This window comes from Protopterus annectens, chromosome 2.part1, assembly GCF_019279795.1.
Source record: "Protopterus annectens isolate FY-2018-M chromosome 2.part1, PAN1.0, whole genome shotgun sequence".
Taxonomy (NCBI): Eukaryota; Metazoa; Chordata; order Ceratodontiformes; family Protopteridae; genus Protopterus; species Protopterus annectens.
The window spans coordinates 360,425,314-360,449,555 of record NC_056729.1 but is presented as its reverse complement, the minus strand read 5'-3'; the positions used below and the strand labels follow the sequence as shown (position 1 = coordinate 360,449,555).

The window sequence follows — 24,242 nt, the reverse complement described above, 5'->3', positions numbered from 1 at the left end:
TCTTACATCAAAAACTTAGTAGAATTTACTCACAAACTTTCAAGTTATTCCAACACTTTTTTCACAAAAAACTTATGCCCAAATGTCCTTAGCTCACAGCTCTATTAGCAGACACAAATACTATGGGACTGTGACATGGCTTGTTACAGTTGTCATCATACGCATCAATCCCCTTTTAACCATTTTCTACATGGGGGTGGGGTTTCTTGTCAACTGTTGACATCTTACTCGATTCAATGTCACTGTCCTGCCTTTTTGACAGTCATGCCTGAATGTCACTGGCCTTCTCTCACATAATCCATACATCTCTTTGCTGACACCCTTTTTTCTTCTTGCCTTCTTTCTGTCTGTCCCAAATCTTCTTCACCAGATTGTCTTCTGCTTTTCTGCACATGAACCCAGGCCACCGTAATATGTTCTCTTTGATCTTCTTTGAAATAGGAGCTACAAAGGCTTCTGCTCTGAATGTCCTGATTTCCTCGTCTGCCCCACAGTATGCATCCTACCAACAATCTCAAGCCCTTCATCTCCATCATCTCTGTAACTTCCTATGATCCTGTATCCATTTTCAAGTGCAATCTGGATAACTAGTTGGGAAACAGAAAATACATCCCTGGGATTCCACCCATGTCCCTGACTTGTCTAAATATGGGCTAAACTCTTGGCTAGGCTTACAACGGCCTCAGAGCCAATAGCCTAGTAACTTCCTATGATGCTATGATCTCTAGCTTCAACTGCTTTGCTTTTACTTCTCAGGTTTCTGTACCATACAGTAGTTCTGGCTGCACTACTGTTTTGTACACCTTACTTTTCAGCTTCTTTGGCATTCTGTCACACACAACAGCAGACACTTTATGCCAGTTGGCTGCAGCCCCTCTGATTCTAGGTTTGACCTCGCCATTTAAACTTCTTTTCTCCTTTACCCCCTCTCCCCCCAGATATCTGAACTGGTTAACCTGCTCCACTATTTTTTCTTCTATCTCAGTTTCTTCCGATTTCTCTTATTTGTTGGCATTGCAACTATCTTGCATGTACACAATTTCATCCCATGTGTCATCAGTTTTGTATTCCATTCCCCTACCCTTTGCTGAAGTTCTTGCTTAGAGTCTGCCTGTAATGCCACATCATCTGCATAGAGCAACTTTGTTGATCTGTTCCCTCCAGTTTATTTGCTAATGTAGTTCAGTACAAGTATGAACAGCAGTGGGATCATAGTTGAACGCTGATGCACACCCCACTCCCACTGGGAGCCCCTCTGTGTGTCTGAACACTGTTTGTGCTTGAGACATTGGGTCCTACCTAACCTGTACTAATTCTACCAGCATTTCCGGAACTTCAAACCACTTGCAGGAATGCTCTAATCATTCTTGAGATCTTGAGACTCATACGCTTTCTTCAAAGTCTAGCAATGCACAATTAAACTCTTTCCTCGTATATAGCTTTTTCTCAACTATCTGTTTCACTGCAAACTTGGGATTAGTTCGACTGCATCCTGACCTGACTCCAAAGTGCTCATCTGCCATCTTACTTCTTACTACTTTTTGCTTATTCATTTATCAATTACCCTTACCACAACTTGCATGCAGTGTGACAAGAGTTTGATACCTCTGCACTGTCCACAGTTATGGATGAACCCTTTGTTTTTGTTCACTGGCACTGGTATGTTTATTCGTCAGTCACCTGGGATACACCCTTCATTATCCAACATCTTGATCATATCTGCTGTGACCTCATCTGTGCCTGCTGCTTTCCCTAACTTCATTTCCCTTAGTGCTGTTCATATTTCTAGAGTGGGCTCCTCCTCTTATTTCATTGTAGGCTGTCTCTCAGGCAGTACAGTATTTGTGGGGTTTTCTTCATTCAGAAACTCCTGAAAGTACTCCTGCTATCTGCCTATGATTTCCAATGGGCTGGTGAGCAGGTTGTAACTGGCATCCCTTATGAGGGGTCTCCTACTATCTTATTCTTTATCTTTCTGTCTTTGCATTGCAAACTGATAGTTTCTTTGTTCCATATGCAGAGTCTGTCTCCAGAAGTTCGCAGAGTGCATTTGTTGCCTTGCCCTACTGCAACTCTTCTCAGCCTCTCTGTTAGCCAACTAGTACTCCTTCCTAACCTGGTTTGTCTTTTTGGTCTCCCACTTTTACCCTTGCTTCTTTCTTATGATGACTTTCTGGACTTCTGCATTCAACCACCAGCTTTCCTTATGTGCCTTATTTCCATACTTGTTTTGCAATCCTCACATATGCTGTTTTGAGGCATTGCCATTCTTCTTCAACTCCACCTTTTTCCTCTGCTTCCTGAAGTGCTACAACCCAGAGGAATTGCTTGAACTTCTGTGCTCACTCTACAGTCAACTTCCAGGCCTTCAGTCTAGTCTCTTTTGACCTTAATGCCTTTGCTGACCACTACTTGATGCTGATTGTGGTAACCAGTGATTTTTACTGTGGGCTGACTATTTCACTGATTCTAACCCAGTGCCCTTTCCTTAGAAGGAATAAGTCTATTTGAGTTGCATGTTGGCCACTCTTGTATGTGATTTTGTAATGATCTCTCTTACTGAGACATGCGTCAGTCACCAAACCATTTGCCAGGTAGAAATCTAGAATGCCTCTCCTTTATTCCTGTTGCCCTGCCCATGTGGAATCAGGCAGTCCCCATTACCCTGTTCTGTCTGTCTCAAATATCTGCATTCAGGACCCCAATTCTTGTTGTCCTGCTTGATCTAGAAGATCCCGTAACTGTTGTCTGAATGCTCTCTCTTTTCCACTATCACAACCCTGCTGTGGGGCATACACTGAGATTATGAATACTGCCCTATCTTTACACTGGAGTCTGATTTCCATAAGTCTATCACTAATTCTGATGATATCCCTTTACTGTCTTCTGAAGCCTTTCCTTCACTACAATTCCCACAGCATTTCTAGTTTGAAGTCTCTCTGCTGCACAGGTCTTCCAATTTCTCTCCTGGATACATGGGATGTCCAGCAGTCTGTGATCAGTGTTTTCCAATCTTGAGTATTCTTTGCACCACAAGCTGATCTTGTGACTGCCTCTCTTACCACAGTTGATGACCAAAGCAATTGGTCTATACAACTCTTACCCTTATAGAGCACCATCTAGAGTCTATGGCTCCATTCTTGGGCGAGTTTGAGGTGGAAAACCTCAGCATGTTTTCAGGAGGTAGAAATAAATCTCACAGAGACCCAAGGAGAACATGCAAACTCCATACAGACATTGGCCAAAGGTCAGGATCGAACCTTGTACCTTATAAATGGGAGGCAAAGACGATAACCATTATGTCAACTGATCTCCTATGATCTATGTGGCTGGCTACAGTAATTCAATTTAATTGCTTACAATTACATCAGTAATGCATGTATGGTATAAGGACACATACCTTTCTTGGTTTCATGGTAAGTATTTTTGGGGCCTGGAGCTCTTTATGAGAACTGCCTAGACAAAGACCAACCAGACATCTTGGTGTTTCTCTGAAGCTCAGTGCAAATCCCAGCAATTAAGTGTAATTTACCCCACCCAGGAAGCACTGTGAACAACAATTTAGGGATCAGTAATTTGAAACAGAAGGACCAGAGTTGTGCATCACACATGGGCTAGAGACCCAAAAATCACACTAGTATTACTGTAAAAGAGAAAGACCACAAGTATGACAGGGCTACAAGTTTTACCATCTCACAGAAGTAAAGATGATTTTCTGAGCTTGCCTTCTACTGGTGGACTGAACAATGTTGCTAGCATCTGTCTTACTCCAACATCCACACGTGTTTCACACACACACACACACACACACACACACACACACAAACAGGGGAAGTGTGTGGAGAGATTATAAGGACATCCGAGTATGATGACATTCTGACAACTACACAAGGCTTTATTTTAATGCCTCAGCCACTGTCCTGTCTCATTACAGATACAACAACTGGCCTCTACTAATGACTGACAGCCCTTGGCTGTAACCCTGCCCACCCCAGGATAGATGTGCTGGCAAAACTGCCACCCTACCCTACCAGTCCAACTGACTGCAAAGGGATAAGGCTTGCTAATCAAACTCAAGTTCATCAGGGACATAGGGCTCAACCCCTCTATGTAACAGTTAGCCAGAAATATACAATAATCCAACATGAAGTGCTAGTAATATGCATAAACACATTTATACACAGTATTTAGAAATGCAAAGCAACACAAATGTAGTATTCCTTTCATGTAGAACAACTAAAAATGAAACAGTAGTACATACCACTGTTGGACATCTGAAAGAGATTATTCTTCTCAAATTTCTTGAAAACGCTTCCTTTAATTTCCACGAACTGAAAGTATGAAATAAATTAATTAAATGTGTATGTTTACTCAATCCTCTGGAAAAAAAAAACAGCAGGAATGGATTTTTTGTATGACAGTTCACAATAGTAAAAAGTTTCTCTCAGAACATCTTGTGGATGTTGGAATGCTGTTGTGGGTACAACTGTGGAAAGATTCCAAGACAAAAAGCCATCTCCTCCTTTCACCATAAAATTGGAACCAACACTTATCACACAAATAAATGTTTTATCATTTGGCTATTTTATATTAAAATGAAGACACATCTTAGAAAAGTTTTTTCTCCCACATATAATTTTATCTGATGAAGCACTCCTTACATAAAGCAAGGGGGTCATTACACTCTGCTAAGGTATCCAAAACAAGTGAAGCATTCAGCATGTTCATAGGTTGGAACTAGGCTATCGCCCCTAGGGCCTATACAAGCCTAGTCATAACAATTCCCTGGATATTTCTTTCCACAATATTTACTTCCCTGGACCCCTATCTAGTAGGGCGACTGACATGACCCCGGGGTGAATTTCCTATCTCCCATACAACCGTTAAGGTTCCTTTTGAAGACGGCCAAGAAGGCGGTCTGCTTGACATGTATGGGCAGTCTATTCCAGAGTATGGGGAGTCTCTGGGTGAGGAACCTATCATTCCAGCATGTTTTGTTCATTGTGATGACAAGGTTTAGATCCCTGGAGTGTGTGGCTCTGAGGGATTGGGATTTCTTTAAGCGGAGTATGTCCAACAGCTCAGGGTTTGGCATGGCCTTGTATGATAAGCAGAGATCACCTCTGAGTAGATGATATGCCACAGAGTATAGCTGGAGGTTTTTAGATGGTCAGCATAGGCATCTGCTTTAGGCCTGTGATTCTTTTAGTGAGGTATTTCTGCGGCCTTTCCAGCTGTTGCGGACGTCTTCTGAGTTACATACCAAACAGGGCATTGTACTCTATAATGGGTCTAATGAAGGATGAGTACAGTGAGACAATGACCTCCTTATTTCTGGACGAAAAGCCCTTAGTGATGAGGTGTGCCACACAGAAGGATTTTCTGACTGTTGTGGCGATGTGATTATCGAAGGTGAAACCACTGTCAACCTGTGTCCCTAAGTCTCTCATCACACTTTCGGTGTTTAATGTACTGCTACCTATGTGGTAATTCATGGGTACATGTTTTTTCCCAAAGGGGATAACTATACATTTAAAAACAAAACAAAATGGCAGGAGGAACAAACGCAGGAGAATCCACAAAAATGAAGAGTCAATAGCGTATAAAAAATTTAATCATGGAACTTATAAACAAAGACATTGGCAACCTTCAAACACTAGACCCCACCCAGTTTGGGTTTGTGAAGGGCCGATCTTGTCTCCTGAACCTAATTGACTTCTTTGAATCAGTCTCCAGAGCCATGGACAAGGGTAAGATGGTCCACACAGCCTATCTAGACCTTGCCAAGGCCTTTGACACCATCCCCCACTCTGGAATCATAGATAAACTTACTAAGTTGGGTATTAATCCCTATGTCACCCAATGGGTTGCTAAATGGCTTACTGATAGAACCCACACTGTAAAAGTAGCCGACTTCAAATCCAGCTCCAGACAAGTGACAAGTGGAGTACCTCAGGGTTCAGTCCTGGGGCCGCTGTTGTTTGGCATCTACTTCTCTGAAGTACAGGTCAACACAAAGGGACTCTGGCTAACAAAGTTTGCAGATGACTGCAAACTGGGAGCCATTATTGAATCCCCAAATGATGTGGATACTCTACAAAGGGCCTTACAGAAACAGATGCTTGGTGCCAGAGCCATGGGCTCAAGCTCAATGCCAAGAAATGTATTGTTATCCCTTTGGGAAAAACATGTATCCATGAATTACCATATAGGTGGCAGTACACTAAACACAGAAAGTGTGATAAGAGACTTAGGGACACAGGTGGACAGTGGTCTCACCCGATAACCACATCGCCACAACAGTCAGGAAATCCTTCTATGTGGCACACCTCATCACGAAGGGCTTTTCATCCAGAAAAAGGAGGTCATTGTCCCACTGTACTCATCCCTCATTAGACCCATTATAGAATACAAGCCCCATTTGGTATGTACCTCTGAAGACATCTGCAACAACTGGAAAGGCCTCAGAAATACCTCACTAAAGAATCACAGGCCTAAAGCAGATGCCCTACGCTGACCGCCTAAAAACTCCAGCTATACTCTGTCATATCGTCTACTCAGAGGCGATCTCTGCTTAACATACAAGGCCATGTCAAACCCAGAGCTGTTGGACATGCTACATAAAAATCCCAATCTCTCAGAGCTACACGCTCCAGGGATCTAAACCTTGTCATCACAATAAACAAAACATGCTGGAGGGATAGGTTCCTGACCCAAAGACTCCCCAGACTCTGGAATAGATTGCCCATACATGTAAAGCAGAGTGCCTCTTTGGACCTCTTCAAGAGGAACCTTGACGATTGGATGGGAGAAAGGAAATTCACCCCAGGGATCACGTCAGTCGCCCTGCTAGACAGGGGTCCAGGAAAGTAAATAATGTGGGAAGAAATAGCCAGGGAATTGTTATGGCTAGGCTTGTATAGGCCCTAGGGCTGATAGCCTAGTACCAACCTATGAACCTATAAAATTCGCTTTCGTCACACAACTTCATCAGAATACATCAAGCTACAGACACTAATGCTTTAAATACACCCACTAATGAATCATCCATTAACTTAATTAGTTCAAAAATCATATCAAATCTAAAAGTCAAAAATTAAGTAACGTAACTAAATCACATCTTTTAAAAGTAGTGAGTTTGCGATTTTTCAAAAAACACTTTAAATTAATAGCTTCATTTAATCCTGGCAAAGTGTCAGATTTTAATCTCACTTGCCACAAAGTTTCTCGTTGCTCTACATAATTTTTGAAGTCGCCAGCTCTCCTATCGGATTTACAAATCTCTAAAACAGAAAAAACAAATTTCTTAAAAGATAAACATGTAACAGAGTGCTTGTACAGGGCGTTGTTAAAGTCTTTGTTTTTAATAGCATATAGGTGTTCTTTTATGTGGGTGCCCAAACTTCTCGTGGTCATCCCCACATAAAAAGCAGGACAAACGGAACACATGCTGATATATACAAGCCCACAACTGTTACAATCAACATAATCAGATACTTCTAAAATTTTTTCTGATGTAACTACATTAATGTAGGGACCTTCAGATATAAAACGACAAATTTTACAATGGTGACACCGAAACATGCCCTTCTTTCTATTCAGTATAATTTGATCATCTGGTACATGACGCTCCAAAATTCTTTTAAGAGTGTTATTCTTGCGAAACACAAACTTAGGTTTAGAACCAACAGCCTGAATAATATCAGGATTGCCCTGAATGACCTTCCAATTGTTCTCAAGTATAACCTTGATCTTACTGATATCACTACTCATCTCAAGGGAAGAAAAATTGTCACTGGTGGTATCATTGTGTGTGTGTACTCCATGGATGTTAGTAGTGATGATAGATTTATTAAGAATGGGAGGAAAATGTGTAGAACGTTTACTGTAAACCTCATTACCAATGTCAATTAATGAATTTTCATCATAACCCCTTTGTAAAAATAATGAGGCAATGAAATGAAATTCCTGTATTAAATCATATTCCCTAGTGGTCATACGACTAGCTCTGATGTATTGTCCTCTCGGAGTATTTCTTACAACATGCTAGGGATGCCCACTGGAATGATGCAAGTATCCGTTGGTAAAGGTCTCCTTTCTATGGATTCTACTTTGAAATCTTTGGTCCATGTTATCCCACCAGATGTGAATGTCTAAAAAGTTAACAGCTGAACCAACATCACCTTTAGTGAATTTAAGGAAACTAGGTACAGAATTAACTTCACACAAAAAAGATTGCACAGTGTCTAAACCTCCCTCAATAATAAAAATTAAATCATCAATATATCGACAAAAAAAGATGATGTTGAACTTCTCCTTCAAAGTGGGAATGATTTCAAGCTCCCACCATGCCATAACTAAATTTGCATAAGCTGGTGCTGCAGGAGAACCCATAGCAACACCACGTTTTTGTTTATAATATCTATTGTTGAACAAGAAAAAATTATTTTCCAAAATAATATCTAACAACCTACAAATTAAAGAAATAATGGAATTATTAAAAAGCTTCCTTTTAACCAAAAAACTGCAAACAGCATCTACTCCATCATCATGGGGGATACATGTATATAAAGAAATAACATCCATAGTAAAAATAATATGTTTCTCAGGATCAAAAATCCGCCCTTCACAAAAAACTCTCATTTTTTCTAAAAAATGCCAAGAATCCCTGACAAAAGATGGTTCATCACTTAACAATGGTCCCATAACTATACATTTCTTGGCATTAAGCTTGAGCCCATGGCTCTGGCACCAAGCATCTGTTTCTGTAAGGCCCTTTTGCAGAATATCCACATCATTTGGGGATTCAGTAATGGCTCCCAGTTTGCAGTCGTCTGCGAACTTTGTTAGCCAGAGTCCCTTAGTGTTGGCCTGTACTTCAGAGAAGTAGATGCCAAACAAGAGCGGTCTCAGGACTGAACCCTGAGGTACTCCACTTGTCTGGAGCTGGATTTGGAGTTGGCTACTTTTACAGTCTGGGTTCTGTCAGTAAGTCAGTTGGCAACCCATCGAGTGACGTAGGGATTTACACCCATCTTAGTAAGTTTATCTATGATTCCAGAGTGGGGGATGGTGTTGAAGGTCCTGGTGAGGTCCAGATAGGCTGTGTGGACCGCCTTACCCTCGTCCACAGCTCTGGAGACTGATTCAAAGAAGTCAATCAGGTTCAGGAGACAAGATTGGCCCTTTACAAACCCAAACTGTGTGGGGGTCCAGTGTTTGAAGGTTGCCAATGTCTTTGTTTATAAGTTCCATGATAATGCGTTCCATGCCCTTGCATTTCAGGCTCGTCAGACTGATGGGACACTAGTTCCCGGGACCACGGACGTGCTTCAAAGGAAGCTACATAACTGGAATTCTGCCACTTATGCAACTAGACCCTATCACTCCTGATGAGAACTTCGCTGACAAACAGAGCATCAGCTAGTTAGTTTATGACAAAAAGCAAACAAGCACTGAAACTTTGCCTGTTCGACAATGGCACCATTTTAAATGCTGGGGTGGTCACGGATGTAAAGCAACATACATTATAATATGCTAATAATACTTCACATAAGTCATAACATCGGCTCTGTACTCATTCATACATCTTCTAAGGTACATAAAACAAAAGGCATGTAAGAGTACTATTCTTTTGAAAATAAAGTAAACGGCAAGTAGTCCATAAATGCAAAATGGAAATGGCAAAAGTATCAATTTTGAGCTCGAAATTTAAGATCCAGGTATAAAATGAACAGTGCAAATATTTAAATCTATCCATGAACAATTTTCTTGCACCAGTGTTTGCTCAGAATGTTAGGTATGTTGCAACATTTGTTCCGCAGCTGACATACCATTTAGCTCTCTTAAATCATGTTTGTCATTTATCTTAGGACCTTCAGTACTCCATGTAAATAACTGCAAAGTTGAAAGTGACAGCAGTTTTCCCTTAACAAACTATATATTCAGAGTGTGTGTGTGTGTGTGTGTGTGTGTGTGTGTGTGTGTGTGTGTGTGTGTGTGTGTGTGTGTGAACTCAGCTGAAGATCTTTATCAGCTCTGGCCCCCAGGCATTACTGTACGTTCACAGGCACACCGATAAAAACATGTAGGCAGACAAGCATGAAGACAACAGGATATTGAGCAGTACTTTACACTGTCTGATACTTGTCTGATACTTATTTACAGTTAAGTAAGCAGATACTGTACACTGACACTAATACAGCAATCATACTTAAAGGTTACAGACCTGTAGCACAGCTATAGTACCATATAAAGGAAAAGATCCTGAAAATTCCAACATAAGAATTAACTGAAAGTAAAGTTAGTACTACTGTGAACATGTTGTTATAATGATGTGCCTGTAATTTAGTGGTGAGCGTTTTACGCCATTATAATCTCTCTGTTAACTCTATCAAATGACAAACTGCTGCACCACTGTAGTGTTATTTTGTACCTACTTGATGTTTATATGGAACAATACTAAGTTCCCACTGCTTCCACTTTTGTTGCTGTGATTATACTGACATGCTAAGAATGCCCGAGTACAGTATTACTTCTGACATATGCAGAAAGTTGCTATATCTTTGAATATGCTGTACACCAGCTTATCTTTTGCATCACGCCACACATGTATCATGGGAAGACACTGTTAGGACCTGTTTTATGCCCATGTAGCTGTGTTTCACAACTACAAGTGTAGGTCTTTGTTACACTGCAGCTTCATGACAGTGATGCGTCTGCAACTACTACAGGAATCAGATGGCCATACACATGGTTTACAGGACACTGTGCAAGGGAATTTCACTGCATTTTGTGTGGGACTGCAATGCATTAATCTGCTGGTGGTGTAGAGCATCTTGATGGATTTCACACTGTTTTACACATACCAAGAAGGCCAAGATGTCCTGTTACTCCAGCATGGTTGTATGCCTTGAATGCTGACTAGCTTCTGTGCACAGTTGCATCTTGGCATGGGATATATATGCTGGTCCTACGTACTCAACATAGTACCTTCTGACATGGTTAGGTTTTGTTTTTAATGTGGACTGTCCTCTTCTGTGGCTCGGAGCAAGGGGCTACAATAATAATGATCATTTAAGATACAATTATTTAAGGAAAGTACAACTGTAGGCAACATGCTTACTAAAACATCTGTATCTTTGAACACTCTTACACTTGGGTTACCTCCTTATTTCCATTCTTCAACTCAGTCAGCTTTTTCTTAAGCATTCTCTCATCTAAAGGTCTCAATGAACAAAGGCAGCATTTTATATCAGCACTCTACAACCGTCAGACTGGAATATGAGACTTCCTCTATATAAGCAGCATCGCAAAGGCCTTTCTTATTTCTTCAAGCCCCTTACATTGTTTGCTAACCATCAGTACATTACATTAACATGCATTTACAGAAACAAACTGTAACTGCAGCCTGAAAACTCACTGAAGAGTAGTTTAGTGGATTATTAAAAAAATTACTTGGGGAGAAGGAATAGCAGCTTTACATTTTGAGTGATTTCTCCTCAAAGACATGCTACTATGATAAGTACCTTGCAATTTGTACTATCATATTCAGAGAGGGTGGGCTATTGTAACAGTAAATAATTATGTTTAGGTGTTATCTCAAGCAATGCCAAAATTCTTTGGTTACAGAAAATGTCACATTCTCCCAGAATATGATAAGTAGCCTGATACCTATCAAACGTACTGAAACCTATGCAATATGTACATATTTTACATAAATTAAATACAGTGGTCTATCATACCGTAAAACATATGCATTAGATGCCTAGGGAAGACCAATACAGACTATTTCTGGAAAAAATGAGCTACACACACACACACACACACACACACACACACACACACACACACACACACACACACACACACACACACACACAGTGTGTGTGTGTATAGTGCAAAATGTTGAATACATTTGATCAATACAGGATTGATCAAAAAATAAAAGCGAATCCCATTTAGTAGACCAGTAAACATTGCTGAAAACTTACTTACCACCTGCAGTACCTAAGGTAGAGCCCATTTTGATGACTCACCGTTTTGTGATTTGGTGAAATGGAAAAAAAAGAAGTTATGTCTTACCATAACGTTCCATCTGTGTTGTTGATTTTCATTCACTCATTACTTATGTGATATCGGTTCCGTCCTCGGAACCGAGCCGGCCTTATACCAAGCTCGCATCAGCCAAAAACTCTCGAGCCAAGATCCTACCCACAATGCTCTGCTCCCTGTTACCTCAGATCGAGTTTGCAAGTTGACAGACTAAAGAAGAGGGTACCTCTGGTCAAAACAGACCTACAAGAATGGAAGAAGGACCATATGAAATCCACCAGGAACCTACAGAAGGGGATGGAGGGTTGGGAGTAATGAATGAATGAATGAAGATCAACAACACAGATGGAACATTATGGTAAGACATAATTTCTTTATCTGATGTTGTTAATCTTTGTTCATTCCTTACTGATGGGACAGAGTCCCCAGCTACCTTGCATCCCTGGGCGAATGTCATGGAAGGACAATCCTGAACACCATGGAACCAAAAGCATCTCTTCCTCTGGAGGCCAAATCCAATTTGCAATGAAGAATAAAGGTATGGGGGTTGGCCCAAGTCGCAGCTGAGCAAATGTCATTGAGGGAAGCCCTAGCATGGAAAGCTGCTGAAGTTGCCATTGACTTTGTAGAATGTGCTTTGACTTTGTGAGGCAAGGTAATGTTGTTCTTGTTGTAGATGAAGGTAATGCAACTTCTCAACCATGACGCTAATGTAACTTTAGAAACAGGGCAACCTAGTCTTGGTTCAGAAAAGGCCAGAAATAATTAGTCTGATTTACGGGTGGATTTTGTTCAGTCCAAATAAAAACGTATTTGCCTGTGAACATCTAGGGAGTGCAGGCAATATTCTCCCTTGTTAGAATGAGTAGGAAAAAATACTGGGAGTTCAATAGACTGGTTGACAGACCGCTCTGACACCACTTTCGGTAAAAAGGAAGAATTGGTTCTCAGTGAGCCTATATCCTTATGGAAAATAAGGTAGGGATGTTTGATGCATAGGGCTTGAAGTTCTGACTGACGTCTGGCCGATGTGATAGCAAGCAACCAAAAACAAGGTTTTCCAAGAGAGGTACTTTAAATAAAATGAAGATGCAGGTTCAAAGGGGGGTGCTGTTAGGGCTTGCAGAATCAAAGACAAGTCCCAAGGTTGTACTGATTCTCTAAAGGGAGGTTTTAGGTGAAAAACGCCCTTCAAGAAAGTCTTAACAGAGTCTGTGTGATATGAGTGAAGAGTCCTGGAAGCCAATGTGGAAATTAGAAACGGCAGCTAAATGAAAATGAACAGTAGAGGCTGATACCCCAGATTGAAAGAGATCTGATAAGTAATCTAATACCACCGAAACTGGGGCTGACAAGGGGTCCAATTGTTTGTTTGCTGCCCATAATGTAAATCATTTCCATTTGCTGAGATAGGTTAGCCTGGTGGATGATTTATGAGACACAATAAGAATATTGCGCACCGGGAAAGAGAGGTTATCCTACCTCGCAATCACTGGAAGTGGAGAAACCAAGCTCTCAGCTTCAGGTTTGTTAGATTGGGGTGGGTCAGACCCTGTGGATGGGAGATCAACGTCAGAGTTGGATTGAGAATCCATGGTCAATCTAGCAGGTGAGGCCAGAGGAAGGGGAACCAAACTTGTTGAGGCCAATATGGAGCAATGAGGATTACTTTGCTCTTCAACTGCCATGCTTTCTTCACAAATTGGGAGATGAGGGGTAGAGAAAGGTAAGCATAAAGCAGACCCGAGGACCAAGTGTGGACTAGAACATCTTTTGGTGACTGTCACAGAGGGGGTTCAGGGCAAAGTAGTTGCTGCACTTGTAGTTGATTGGGGTGGCAAATAGATTGCAGCAAGGCTGGCCCCAGCAGTTGAAAATTTCTGCTGCTATCACAGGATTGAGTGGCCACTTGTGAGGTTGCAGAATGCACCTGCTCAATTTGTCGGCTATCATGTTGGAGCTCCCGGGAATGTGCATTGCAATTAGAAAGCGGTTGGAAGCTATTGCCCATTGCCATATTCTCAAAGCCTCTCGGCATAACGGGTAAGATCTGGTGCCCCCTTGCTTACTGATGTACCAGACTACTGATGGTCTGATTGGATTGCAATAGTCCCTGATGGAAGGATCGAATGGAATGCTTGCAACGCTAAGAGCACCACCCTCAGTCCCAGGGCATTGATATGCAAACGATCCTCTGTCTCCAAACAGGTGCCTTGGATCGAGTTTCCCTGACATAGCCCCCCCCCACCCTATCAGGGAGGCATCCGTGGTCACCGTGGCTTTTGGCTGATGGGGGCTGAAGGGGCGAGACCACTGTTGGGGATTTTGAGATGCCCACCAGAGAAAACCTTGCTTGCATCTCTGAGTTACACTTATTTGAAAAGACAAAAGATGCTGTAGAGGGTACCACTGAGTGAGAAGTAGCCACTGAAGAAGTCTCATGTGGAACCTGGCCAGAGGAACAATGGTGATCGAGGCTGCCATCGACCCCAAGAGTTGGAGTATGGACCGAGCAGAAGATTTGTGGTGACAGATTAGCGGATGAACCTGTTGTCTTATTCTTTGAAGTCTGTGATCCAGAAGAGATGCTGTGCAATTCCTCGTGTCCAACAGAACGCTGATGAGTTATAAAGATTGTGCTGGGGTCGTGTTGGACTTCTCCCAGTTTATAGTGATTCCCAGGCACTGAGCTATGAGAAGAGTGTAATTTAGGGCTTCCTCCAGTAGACGCTTGGTGGGGGTGGTAAGGAGCCAGTCATCTAGGGATGGAAATGCCTGGAATCCTTGAAGTTGCAGGTGAGCGATAAAGTACAGTTTTGTACCTACCATAAATGTAGATGTTCGAGTGCTAATACAGCTGCAGTCATAACAGATGGGTTCTCCTGCCGTCAGGCGGGTCCTCGGTCGGCTGAATTCCAAAGTCTAGGTCCGGCGTCGGTTGTCCTCGCTTCTTCCCTGACGTCAGTGCGACAGGGGTATAAAAGAACCAGCCGACGCCATTTTCTTCAGTTTTTCTTGCCCCAGATGTCAGGTGCCCCGAGAAGGAAGGCAATACATAAAATTATGTAATAATGCAATGCAATATAATCAAAAAACAGTAGTTGCAAGCAAATACACCATAAAAGAATACCCCTAGAGGGGAAGGAGGGAACCTGGACTGCAGCTGTATTAGCACTCTAACATCTACATTTATGGTAGGTACAAAACTGTACTATGTTCATCGTGCATACAGCTGCAGTCATAACAGATGGGTAGAATCCCAAAGCTAAGAAAAGGATGGTAGGCACTAGGTGGAACTAGGAGGAGCCAAAATGCCCTGCAAGACTGCAGTGGCAAAGCCTGCTCTAGATTTGGAGTATAATGGTAGGTTGTAGTGCTTGGAGAAGGTATGCACAGAACTCCAAGTGGCTGCTTTCAAAATATCCTTGGTAGGAACTCCTCTGAGGAAGGCTGCAGAGGTGGCTGTGGCCCTGGTGGTACAGTTTTGCCATGAAAGGAATAGCAAAAGCGTATGCAATGGGCTATCCATTTTGAGATTGTCTGTTTGGAAATTGGCTTTCCTTGAGCTCCTACCGCATAGGCCACAAAGAGCTGTTCTGATTTTCTGAAAGGTTTTGTTCTGTTCAAATAATAGCGCAGTTGTCTGTGGATGTCCAAGGAATGTAGCAATCTCTCCCCTTTGTTTTGAGGATTAGGATAAAAAGTAGGTAAATGTATGACCTGATTTAAAGCTACCCTGAATACCACTTTAGGCATAAAGGACGGGTTGGTTCGTAAGGAAACTCTGTACTGATGGAAGATGATAAAAGGCTGGACAGCCATGAGAGCCTGTAGTTCTGAAACTCTACGAGCTGAAGTGATAGCCAGAAGGAAAGCTGTTTTCCAGGACAAATATTGTAAATCTGATGAGGCAGCTGGCTCAAAAGGAGGCAAAGTCAGTTTTTCCAGAATGAAGTTAAGATCCCAAGCAGGTATTGGTTGTTTCCTTGGAGGTCTTAAATTCTTAGCCCCTCTGAGGAACTGTCTTAATAGAGGGTGAGAGAATAAAGGTGGATCAGTGTTGTATTCTGCAGAAATGGCTGAGGCATGGATTTTGATGGAGGAGAACGAAAGTCCACTGCTTAGCAGTTCGGCCAAATATTGTAGTATTTGAGGTAAATTCAGTTTTCCAGGGTTCTGGCCCTTTTTCTCATTCCAGACACAAAAACGCTCCATTTTATGGAGCAAGCTTTTCTAGTTGATGGCCTTCTGGCCTCCAAAATGACATCCTGCACCTGCAGAGTAGGGCCTGCTGTGATGCTAAGGAATCTTCCATGCGGCTAGATTGAGTGTTTTTAGCTGACTGAAGAGTTTTGAAGCTGTGCTGAGTCAGAAGAAGAGGCATTAGAGGCAGGGTCCATGGTGGGGAATGCGTCAGGCTCCTCAGGAGTGGGTACCAGTGTTGCCTTGGCCAGTCCGGAGCAATGAGGATCATCTTTGGTCTGTCTGCTCTGGTCTACAATAGGACTTTGGGCAGCAGAGGAAGAGGCGGGAAGGCATAAACTGTCATTGATGTCCAACTGAAAGAGAGAGCATCCACTCTCCAGGCCTTTGGATGGAAGATCCTTGAGCAGAATTTTGTCAATTGATGATTTTTGTGGGAGGCAAAGAGATCTATGTCTGGCCTTCCCCATTCTTGGATTATTTCTGTAAAAATTTTTGGATGCAACTTCCATTCGTGTGCATCTGTCATATTCCTGCTTAGGTTGTCTGCCAGCATGTTTTCCTTGCCTGGCAATACTGAGCTTGTAGTTCCATTTGTAAGTCCATGGCCATGTTCCAAATTGACATGGCCAGTCTGCATAGGGGATAAGAATGTGTTCCTCCCTGCTTGTTTATGTACCACATAACTGTGGTGTTGTCCGTTCTTATCAATAGTTGACCTGGTTGTAGAAGGTCCTTGAAAGCTATAATAGCATTTATTACTGCTAGCATTTCTTTTGAGATGATTGATGTGAAAAGGCTTTTCTTTTGGGACCATTTGCCCTGAATGCACCAGTCTGTCATGTGCCCCCCCCAGGTCCAGTAGCGTCTCTGTTGTGATGACTTGATTTGCTTGAGACTGTTGAATGGAAGACCTGTGTTTGTTTGACATGCTTGAGCCACAGACAGAAATTTTTTGCAGACATGGGATTAGTGGTATTATTGTTTCCAAACTGTAGCTGTGTTGAGACCATATGTTTTAGGTACCACTGTAGTTTTCTCATATGCAGCTTTGCACATGGGATTAGTAAGATGCAAGATGCCATGAATCCCAGAGCCTGCAGGATTTTTCCTTTGGTCAGCCATGGTGCACTTGCCTGTGTTCTGAAATATTGAATTAGTTGCCCTGCTTCTCTCGGCGTGGTAAGGTCATCTGCGCGTTTGTTCAAAGAGGCATTGGCACCAAGGAAATTCCGGAGAGGGTATTAGCCTTCATTTCTCTTTGTTGACTGTGTATCCCAGAGAGTTTAATAACATTATTACATAAGCCAGGTGTTTCAGAAGAATGTGCTTGCTGTACTGCTTGATCAGGCAGTCGCCCAAATAAGGGTATGTTGTATCCCCTTGTAGTCTGCAGTAGGCAATTACTGATGCCAGGCATTTCGTCGCGAATACTCTGGGCGCAGTAGATAAGCCAAAGGGCAATGCAGAGAATTGATAATGGGTTGAACCTGCAAGAAATCTGAGGTATCTTCTGCAATTTTTGTCTGATTGGGACATGCAAGGTATGCCTCCTTGAGGTCCAATGTTACCAGCCAAGACTCTTTGCCCAGCATGGGAAGAAGTTGTAGAGTGAGCATCTTGAATTTTGGTACTAGTAGGAATGTGTTTTAGGATGGAAAGATCCAAAGTAGGTCTCCAATCTTTTCCTTTGGCACCAGAAATAGCCTGGAATAAAAACCTTGACCTTGTTAGGTGTGTGGGTAGCTCTTGAATAGCTTTCATGTTTATAAGATCTGAAATTTGCTTTTGTGCCTCTGCCCTTTGATTGTGTGGCAGGTTTGGCATGCCTCTCATTTTGGAAGGGTATGAAAATGGAATCTGTAGCCTCTGTTTATAATGTCCAGGATCCATTTGTCCTTTGTGACAACATGCCAATTTTTGAGAATAGTGCCAGCTTTCCTCCTAAGGGGCTGCCATTTGAGACCTGGTTGGCATGCAAAGGGAAGTCATTGGGTTTGCTTTCTGAAAAGATTACAGAGTTCCTCACCACCTCTTTGTAGGGGCTTGCCATTGTCTGCCTCTGTCATGATCCTTGTGATTGTCCTCTGCCCCTCGGCCTGTATCTGCCTCTTTGGGGTCTGTCTGTGGCAGGAAAGGACCAGTTTTTGGAAGGCCAATTTCTACTAAAACATGGGGGTTGGACCTGCAGAAACTCTTTCACAGTTTGCATTGATTTAGCCTTTTCCTCCATTTTCCGTAATACTTCCTCAGCATTTGCCCCAAATAGTACATCCTTTTGAAGACGGGCGTCTAGTAATTTAGCTTTGACATGATCAGGCAAGGCTTGTTCCTTGAGCCAGGCATGCCTATGTATGACTGAGCCTGTAACAGCAGCTCTACATGAGGCCTCTAGAGCATCAAAACCACATTGTAAGGTATGTTTACCCACTTGTTCTGCACTATGCATCAAATCCTGCAACTCCTTCAAGTCTGGTTGTTCAGGTTGTGACATTTTACTTTTCAATTGAGATAACAGGAACTGTTGGTATTTTAGCATATGAAACTGACAGTTTAAGGCCCTCCTAGATAAGGTAGCCGAGGTATATACCTTTTTTCCCCACCTTTCTAAGATCTCTGATCTCTCTCGGAGGCAATGGATTTTTTTTGGTGAGGCCTTAACTCCTGCCTGCCCTCCCCTGTGGTTTCTAGGTCAGCAGCATGGCTTTTGTAGAAATTGGTGTGAGTCAGTCAGGAACCCTGTAGTACCTGTCAGGCTTAACTGGAGCTGGAGGTAGAGAGTCCGGGTTAAGGCAGGCCTCCGAGTAAACATCATCTAGGATGTCCAGGACAGGAGCTATAGCCAGAGGCCTGTGCTGGGGTAACAAAAGAAATTCCCTGAGCCTTTTCTTGGAATCTGAATAATCCTGGCCTTCACAGTGGAAGTGTTCCCTTAAGGTATGCAAAGTTTCCCCAAATGAGAAATCCTGGGGGGGGACAGAATAATAGACTCTGCATCAGAGTCTTCAAAGGGGAAAGTAAGACTGTTCCTGATCATCAGAGTGTTCTGAAATAATGGATCCCTGATCAGAGGAGGGGGAATCTTCCTCCACTCTGGGCCTTTTGTCCGGAGGTGGCTGAGAGCCTCTGATTAGAGTAATTAAATCCTCAGCCATTTTAAGCATCTGTTTCTTGGGCATGGGGCCTGGAGATGGGCCCTGTGTAGCTGGTCTCTTAGGGTGCATGGTTGCTTTAGACTTGGTGAAAGCTTTGATGGAGAAAGAAGAGGAAGGTCTGAAGACACCTTGAGTGGAGGTGGACCTGTCCACATTCTGTGTTTTCAACGCCAAGTGGCTTGGTATCTGTAGTCGGGGTGTGGGCAGGAGCCTGCGACCTCGGACATTCTGTGAACAATCGGCTTTGGTGTGGTGTCAGTAGAGGCCGTGGACCTCGAGTGTGTCGGTCCTTGTCTTTGCGGTTTTAGACAAAACGAGTCGGAGAGTATCCAACGACCGGGTCGGATATCATCATGACAGTATAGTTAAATGCTTTCCCAAAAAATGCTGGGCGAACTCCGCCCGGCTTAATAATAATGTTTTGTTGAATGTAGCACAAAAGCGCAGAGACCGAGACGCCCTGGTCTGGGCCTAAACAAGGTATACAGAGAGGAATGGAAATTATTATGGTATTTGCTTCACAAGAAATACAATTTATTAACTTGTCTGACATCGTCTGAGGCAAGAAAAAAAAGTCCCCAATTATTTAACTTAGCTTTTTCGAAGACTTGGTTTCCAAATTTTAATCTCAGGAGCTGGCCGATCGGCACTTGCGAACTGCTTCTGCTTCAGGCACAGCTGCAAGAAAGACTGAAGAAAATGGCGTCGGCTGGTTCTTTTATACCTGTCGCTGATGTCAGGAAGCGGCGACAACCGCCCGGACCTAGACTTTGGAATTCGGCGAGACCGCGGAGGCGGCAGGAGGGCAGGAGAACCCATCTGTTATGACTGCAGCTGTATGCACGATGAACATCCACTGCCATGTATTTGGTGAACACTCTGGTGGCTGTAGAGAGACCGAAGGGAAGTGCTCAAAACTGGTAGTGACTGGCTCCTATGCGGAAGCAGAGGTATCTTCTTGAGCGCTTGTCCAATGGTAATACGTATCTCAAAGATCTATAGAGCACATCCAATCATCTTCTTCCAAAAGAGGAAGGATACACTGAACCGTGACCATCTGGAATTACTCTGTTTTACAAATTTGTTTAGTGTGCTGAGATCCAGAATCAGTCTCCAGTCCCCTGTCTTTTTTGGCACTAAAAAGAACCACTAGTACAAACCGGATCCTATCTGGTCTGGGGGGACCATTTGGATAACTCTTTTTTGTAGCAGCTTTTGAATTTCGTGTGCTGCTGCTTCCCTTTGACTGGGTGGGACATCGGGTAAATTTCTGGGTGAAGTGGGACAGAGATTGAAGGGAAAGGGGTAGCCTCTGGATATTATCTGTTGTCCCCAAGAATCTGTGGTTATGGTTCGCCAGACAGTGGGGTACAAGGAAAAACGACCCCCGACCACATCCAGAGGTGAGCAGTCGGGCAACATTTCAGGAGTGCTGGTAGGGTTGCCCAGAGAAAGAATCACTGGAACCCTGACTTCACGGACCTCCCCTGCCCCGAAAGGGGTGTCTCCCGTTAGAGGTTCCCCCTCTGCTCTTAGGGGAGAACTCAGCACGTGCATCACAGAAAGAGCCCTGTGATTTTCTGTGCCACATCTGCCTGCTTCTCTGATTTCTGGAGTAGAATCGTTGAGGGGTGGAGTGTCAGACACCAATGGCAGACAGGGTCTTAGCATCTTGTTTGCACCTTGCTAGCGTATCTTTAACCTTTGGGCCAAACAATGAAGCAGCCTCGATGGGAGCATTCATGAATGAAGCTTTAAAAAAGTCCACAAAGTCACATCCAGGCATGACGTTGCCTGCTGTTCTAGCCACTCCTTCCATTGCATGTGAAATGAGGCGCATGGAAGAATTGGATATCGATTCCAGGGTCACTATATGAGAAGCTACATTGTCGCGCACTTCATCAGACAAGCTCCTGCCAAGGTTTCAGAGAGTTGGTTGATAAGGTCTCTCTGGAACCTTGTAAAGTGTGCCAGGTAGTTCAAGGACCTTACAGCGAAGGTCAATGAAGCAAACACACGTTTCCCGAGTCTGTCTATCGCCTGCAACTCCTTGATGGGCAGATGGACAGTCTGGCTCTCTTCTGCCAAGTCTTTTTTGGTTGCAGCCACCATCACCATGGCATCTACCAAAAGACCTTTGGACCAATTAGGACGTTCAGCGGGGGGGGTAACATTTTGTTAGGCCTCCGAGGTATAGCTTCCAAAGTGTCAGGAGCCTTCCATGCACGCTGGCCAGCTCATTGGACGGTGGGGTAACCCAGGAGGTAGGGGGCTGGGCACGAAAGGCCTGCAGGAATACGGATTCCTCTGCAGAAGGGTTGGAGGACTTCCAGTTGCCCCTCTGTCTTAGGATCTCAAGGATGTCACCAAAGGACACCTCAGAGGGTAACCTTTCCCGGTCATCAAAGAACATATCTTCAGTTAGAGGCTCCTCAGTGGAGTCTATGTGCTTCCTCTTGTATGAAGCCTTGCAAGGGAGTTCCTCAGTGCAGAGCTCTGGGGAAGATTGTAAGGAGGGGTTCTCCTGAGGGGGAGAAACCTGAGGCCCTTGTCTCCAGGGTCTGGTAGTTGTGGCTTGCGACAGTTGGGGCACAGAAGGGGGCAAGGACTCAGACAGGTATGTTTTACCACCAGAGGCAAGTGCCCTCTCCATGGCCTGGAAGGCCAGACCTCCCGAAGAGGGATGGGAGCCCAGAACAGGGCACGACAACCTCAGAACCGAGGTCACACCATGCTCCGACGAGCCGACCCCCAGACCAGGAGTCTCAAGAGGACTGTGGAGCGTGAGGGGAGGAGGATTCCTGGAGGGTGCCATAGAAAAAATTGGCATTGAACCAAAAATGCCTACCCCCACAGCACAGCCGCTAGCCTGAGAAGGGCCCGGTGCCCAGTTTACTGAGGGCGACAAGGATGACTCCGGCTCCAAAGTGAGGTCCACTGTTGGTGTCAAAGGAAGGGAAGGTGGTGTTGGGAGAAGGGGCTTCGATGCTTCCCTGGAAGTCAAAAGAGGAGTATAAGAAGGAGTCTGTAGAGAAATACGGTCACCTGCAAGAGGGAGCGCAGCTTTAGATGGGTGAGAAAGTACCCTGGCCACAAGCAACTGATCGACAAGTCACAACACATCCTGTTCTGAGAGACTCCTGGTCGACCTCATAGACAGACCTGATGGAGATTCTGGCCTGTCTAAAAAGGGGCTGTACTGACTTCCCACAAAAGGATCTAGGGAGGGAGAGAACTTAGTTCTTGTGAGTTCGTGTGGTGCAGAGCCCGGAACCAAGGGTGTCTGCACCAAGGGGGGGTATCTGTGCTGACAAAGGTAGCGTTGAAGGTGTCTGCACCATGAAGGGCAGTGTGGCAAATGTCTGCACTGATGAATACGGTGCCGTCGAAGATACCTGCACCGTTAATGATGGTGACGAAGGTGTCTGCACCATAGAGGGCAGTATCCCGGACGTTTAGTGCATTGGCAAGGATGGAGCCGAAGGAGTGTGCACCAACGGTGCTGAAGGAGACTGTACGTCTAGAGACGGTGCCAAAAGGGTCTGCACTGACTTCAGCTGTGCTGAAAAAGGCTGCGACGAAAATGTCAGAGCTGTAAGTGTCTGCACTGGTTACTCCGGTGCCAGTGGCGATGAAGAAGACATAGCTGAGAATAAACTGGGGCAGTGCCGAGGCTGGGGCTGAAAGAACCACAGATAGCAGCACTGGGCCCAAAAAGTTTACCTTTCTGTGAGTCGAATTCTTGATATCTCCAGAGGGAGATGAAGTGAGCAACCTCGAGGAGGAAGAAGAATGCCTCTCACGGGGTTTAGAAGGAGGGGGTGAGCCCTGAGCAGTAACTTATGGCCGCATTCTGTACAATGTTTGAAACCAACATTTTCTTATCAGATATTGTGATATCAAGGAAAAAACTACGACACTACTAAAAGGTTAAGAAACTACACAGAAGGGTAAGAAAGGGAGAAGAAGAAAAATTACCAACAATGGTAATGTAAAATTACCTCAAAGGTAGGAAAAAAGAAAATATTATAGGGAGAGCATCTTAAAGTTGCGAAAGGGTAGGAGAATAGAGATAGTGAGGAATTGAGAATTTTCTAAACACTAATAACAGAAAAACTTCAAAAAATTTAACACTTAGCTGAGAGAGAAGGCTTAACACGGCTGTACAGATGCGGCAAACAAGATCTGAGGTAACAGGGAGCAGAGTATTGTGGGTAAGATCTTGGCTCGAGAGCTTTTGGCTGATGCGAGCTTGGTATGAGGATGGAACTGATAACCCATCAGTTAGGAATAAACGAAGATTAACAACATCAGATTGATTTTTGTTTAAGATCTGTGCTACTTGAAACTTCCTAACATAACAACATACGGGTGTATAATTAATTAATGAAACTGAGCTTACCCAGATTATAAAATGTTGAAGAAAAGAAGCTAAAGAACATAAAAATACATTTTTGCAGCCCGTGCACCACCCATACCCCTGTGACTTTATATATACCAAATCTGAGACTGCACAACAGCGAGGAAAAGTAAACCCTTCTTCAAACCCACTATTAAGTGATCTTGTATCAAAAGCCCTTACATGCACTCCCTAACCAGCACAATAAAACACAAATATGCATACATTCAAACACACACCAAATACACACATGCCAAAAAACATTCATAAGGATAGCAACTACACCACACATCTGAAAAATTCTCAACACAACAAAATGGGAATTTATTTATTTAATTCATTTATTTTTATGTATGTGTGATTTCCGCGGTGGTACAGCGGTAGCGTTGTTACCTCACAGCAAGAGGTTCTCCCATTCGATTCTCGGCTTG

At 43.6% G+C, this 24,242-nt stretch overlaps 1 protein-coding gene across 2 annotated transcripts in view; it reads right to left on the bottom strand.

Annotated features, from left to right (window-relative positions):
• Positions 1–24,242, bottom strand: part of TAPT1 (transmembrane anterior posterior transformation 1) — a 1,296,801-nt gene that overhangs the window by 446,091 nt on the left and 826,468 nt on the right. For both annotated transcript variants that reach the window (XM_044062200.1, XM_044062199.1), the window contains exon 7: positions 4,262–4,331. In XM_044062200.1, the coding sequence (XP_043918135.1) occupies positions 4,262–4,331 (70 nt within the window). The remainder of the gene's footprint in view (positions 1–4,261; positions 4,332–24,242) is intronic.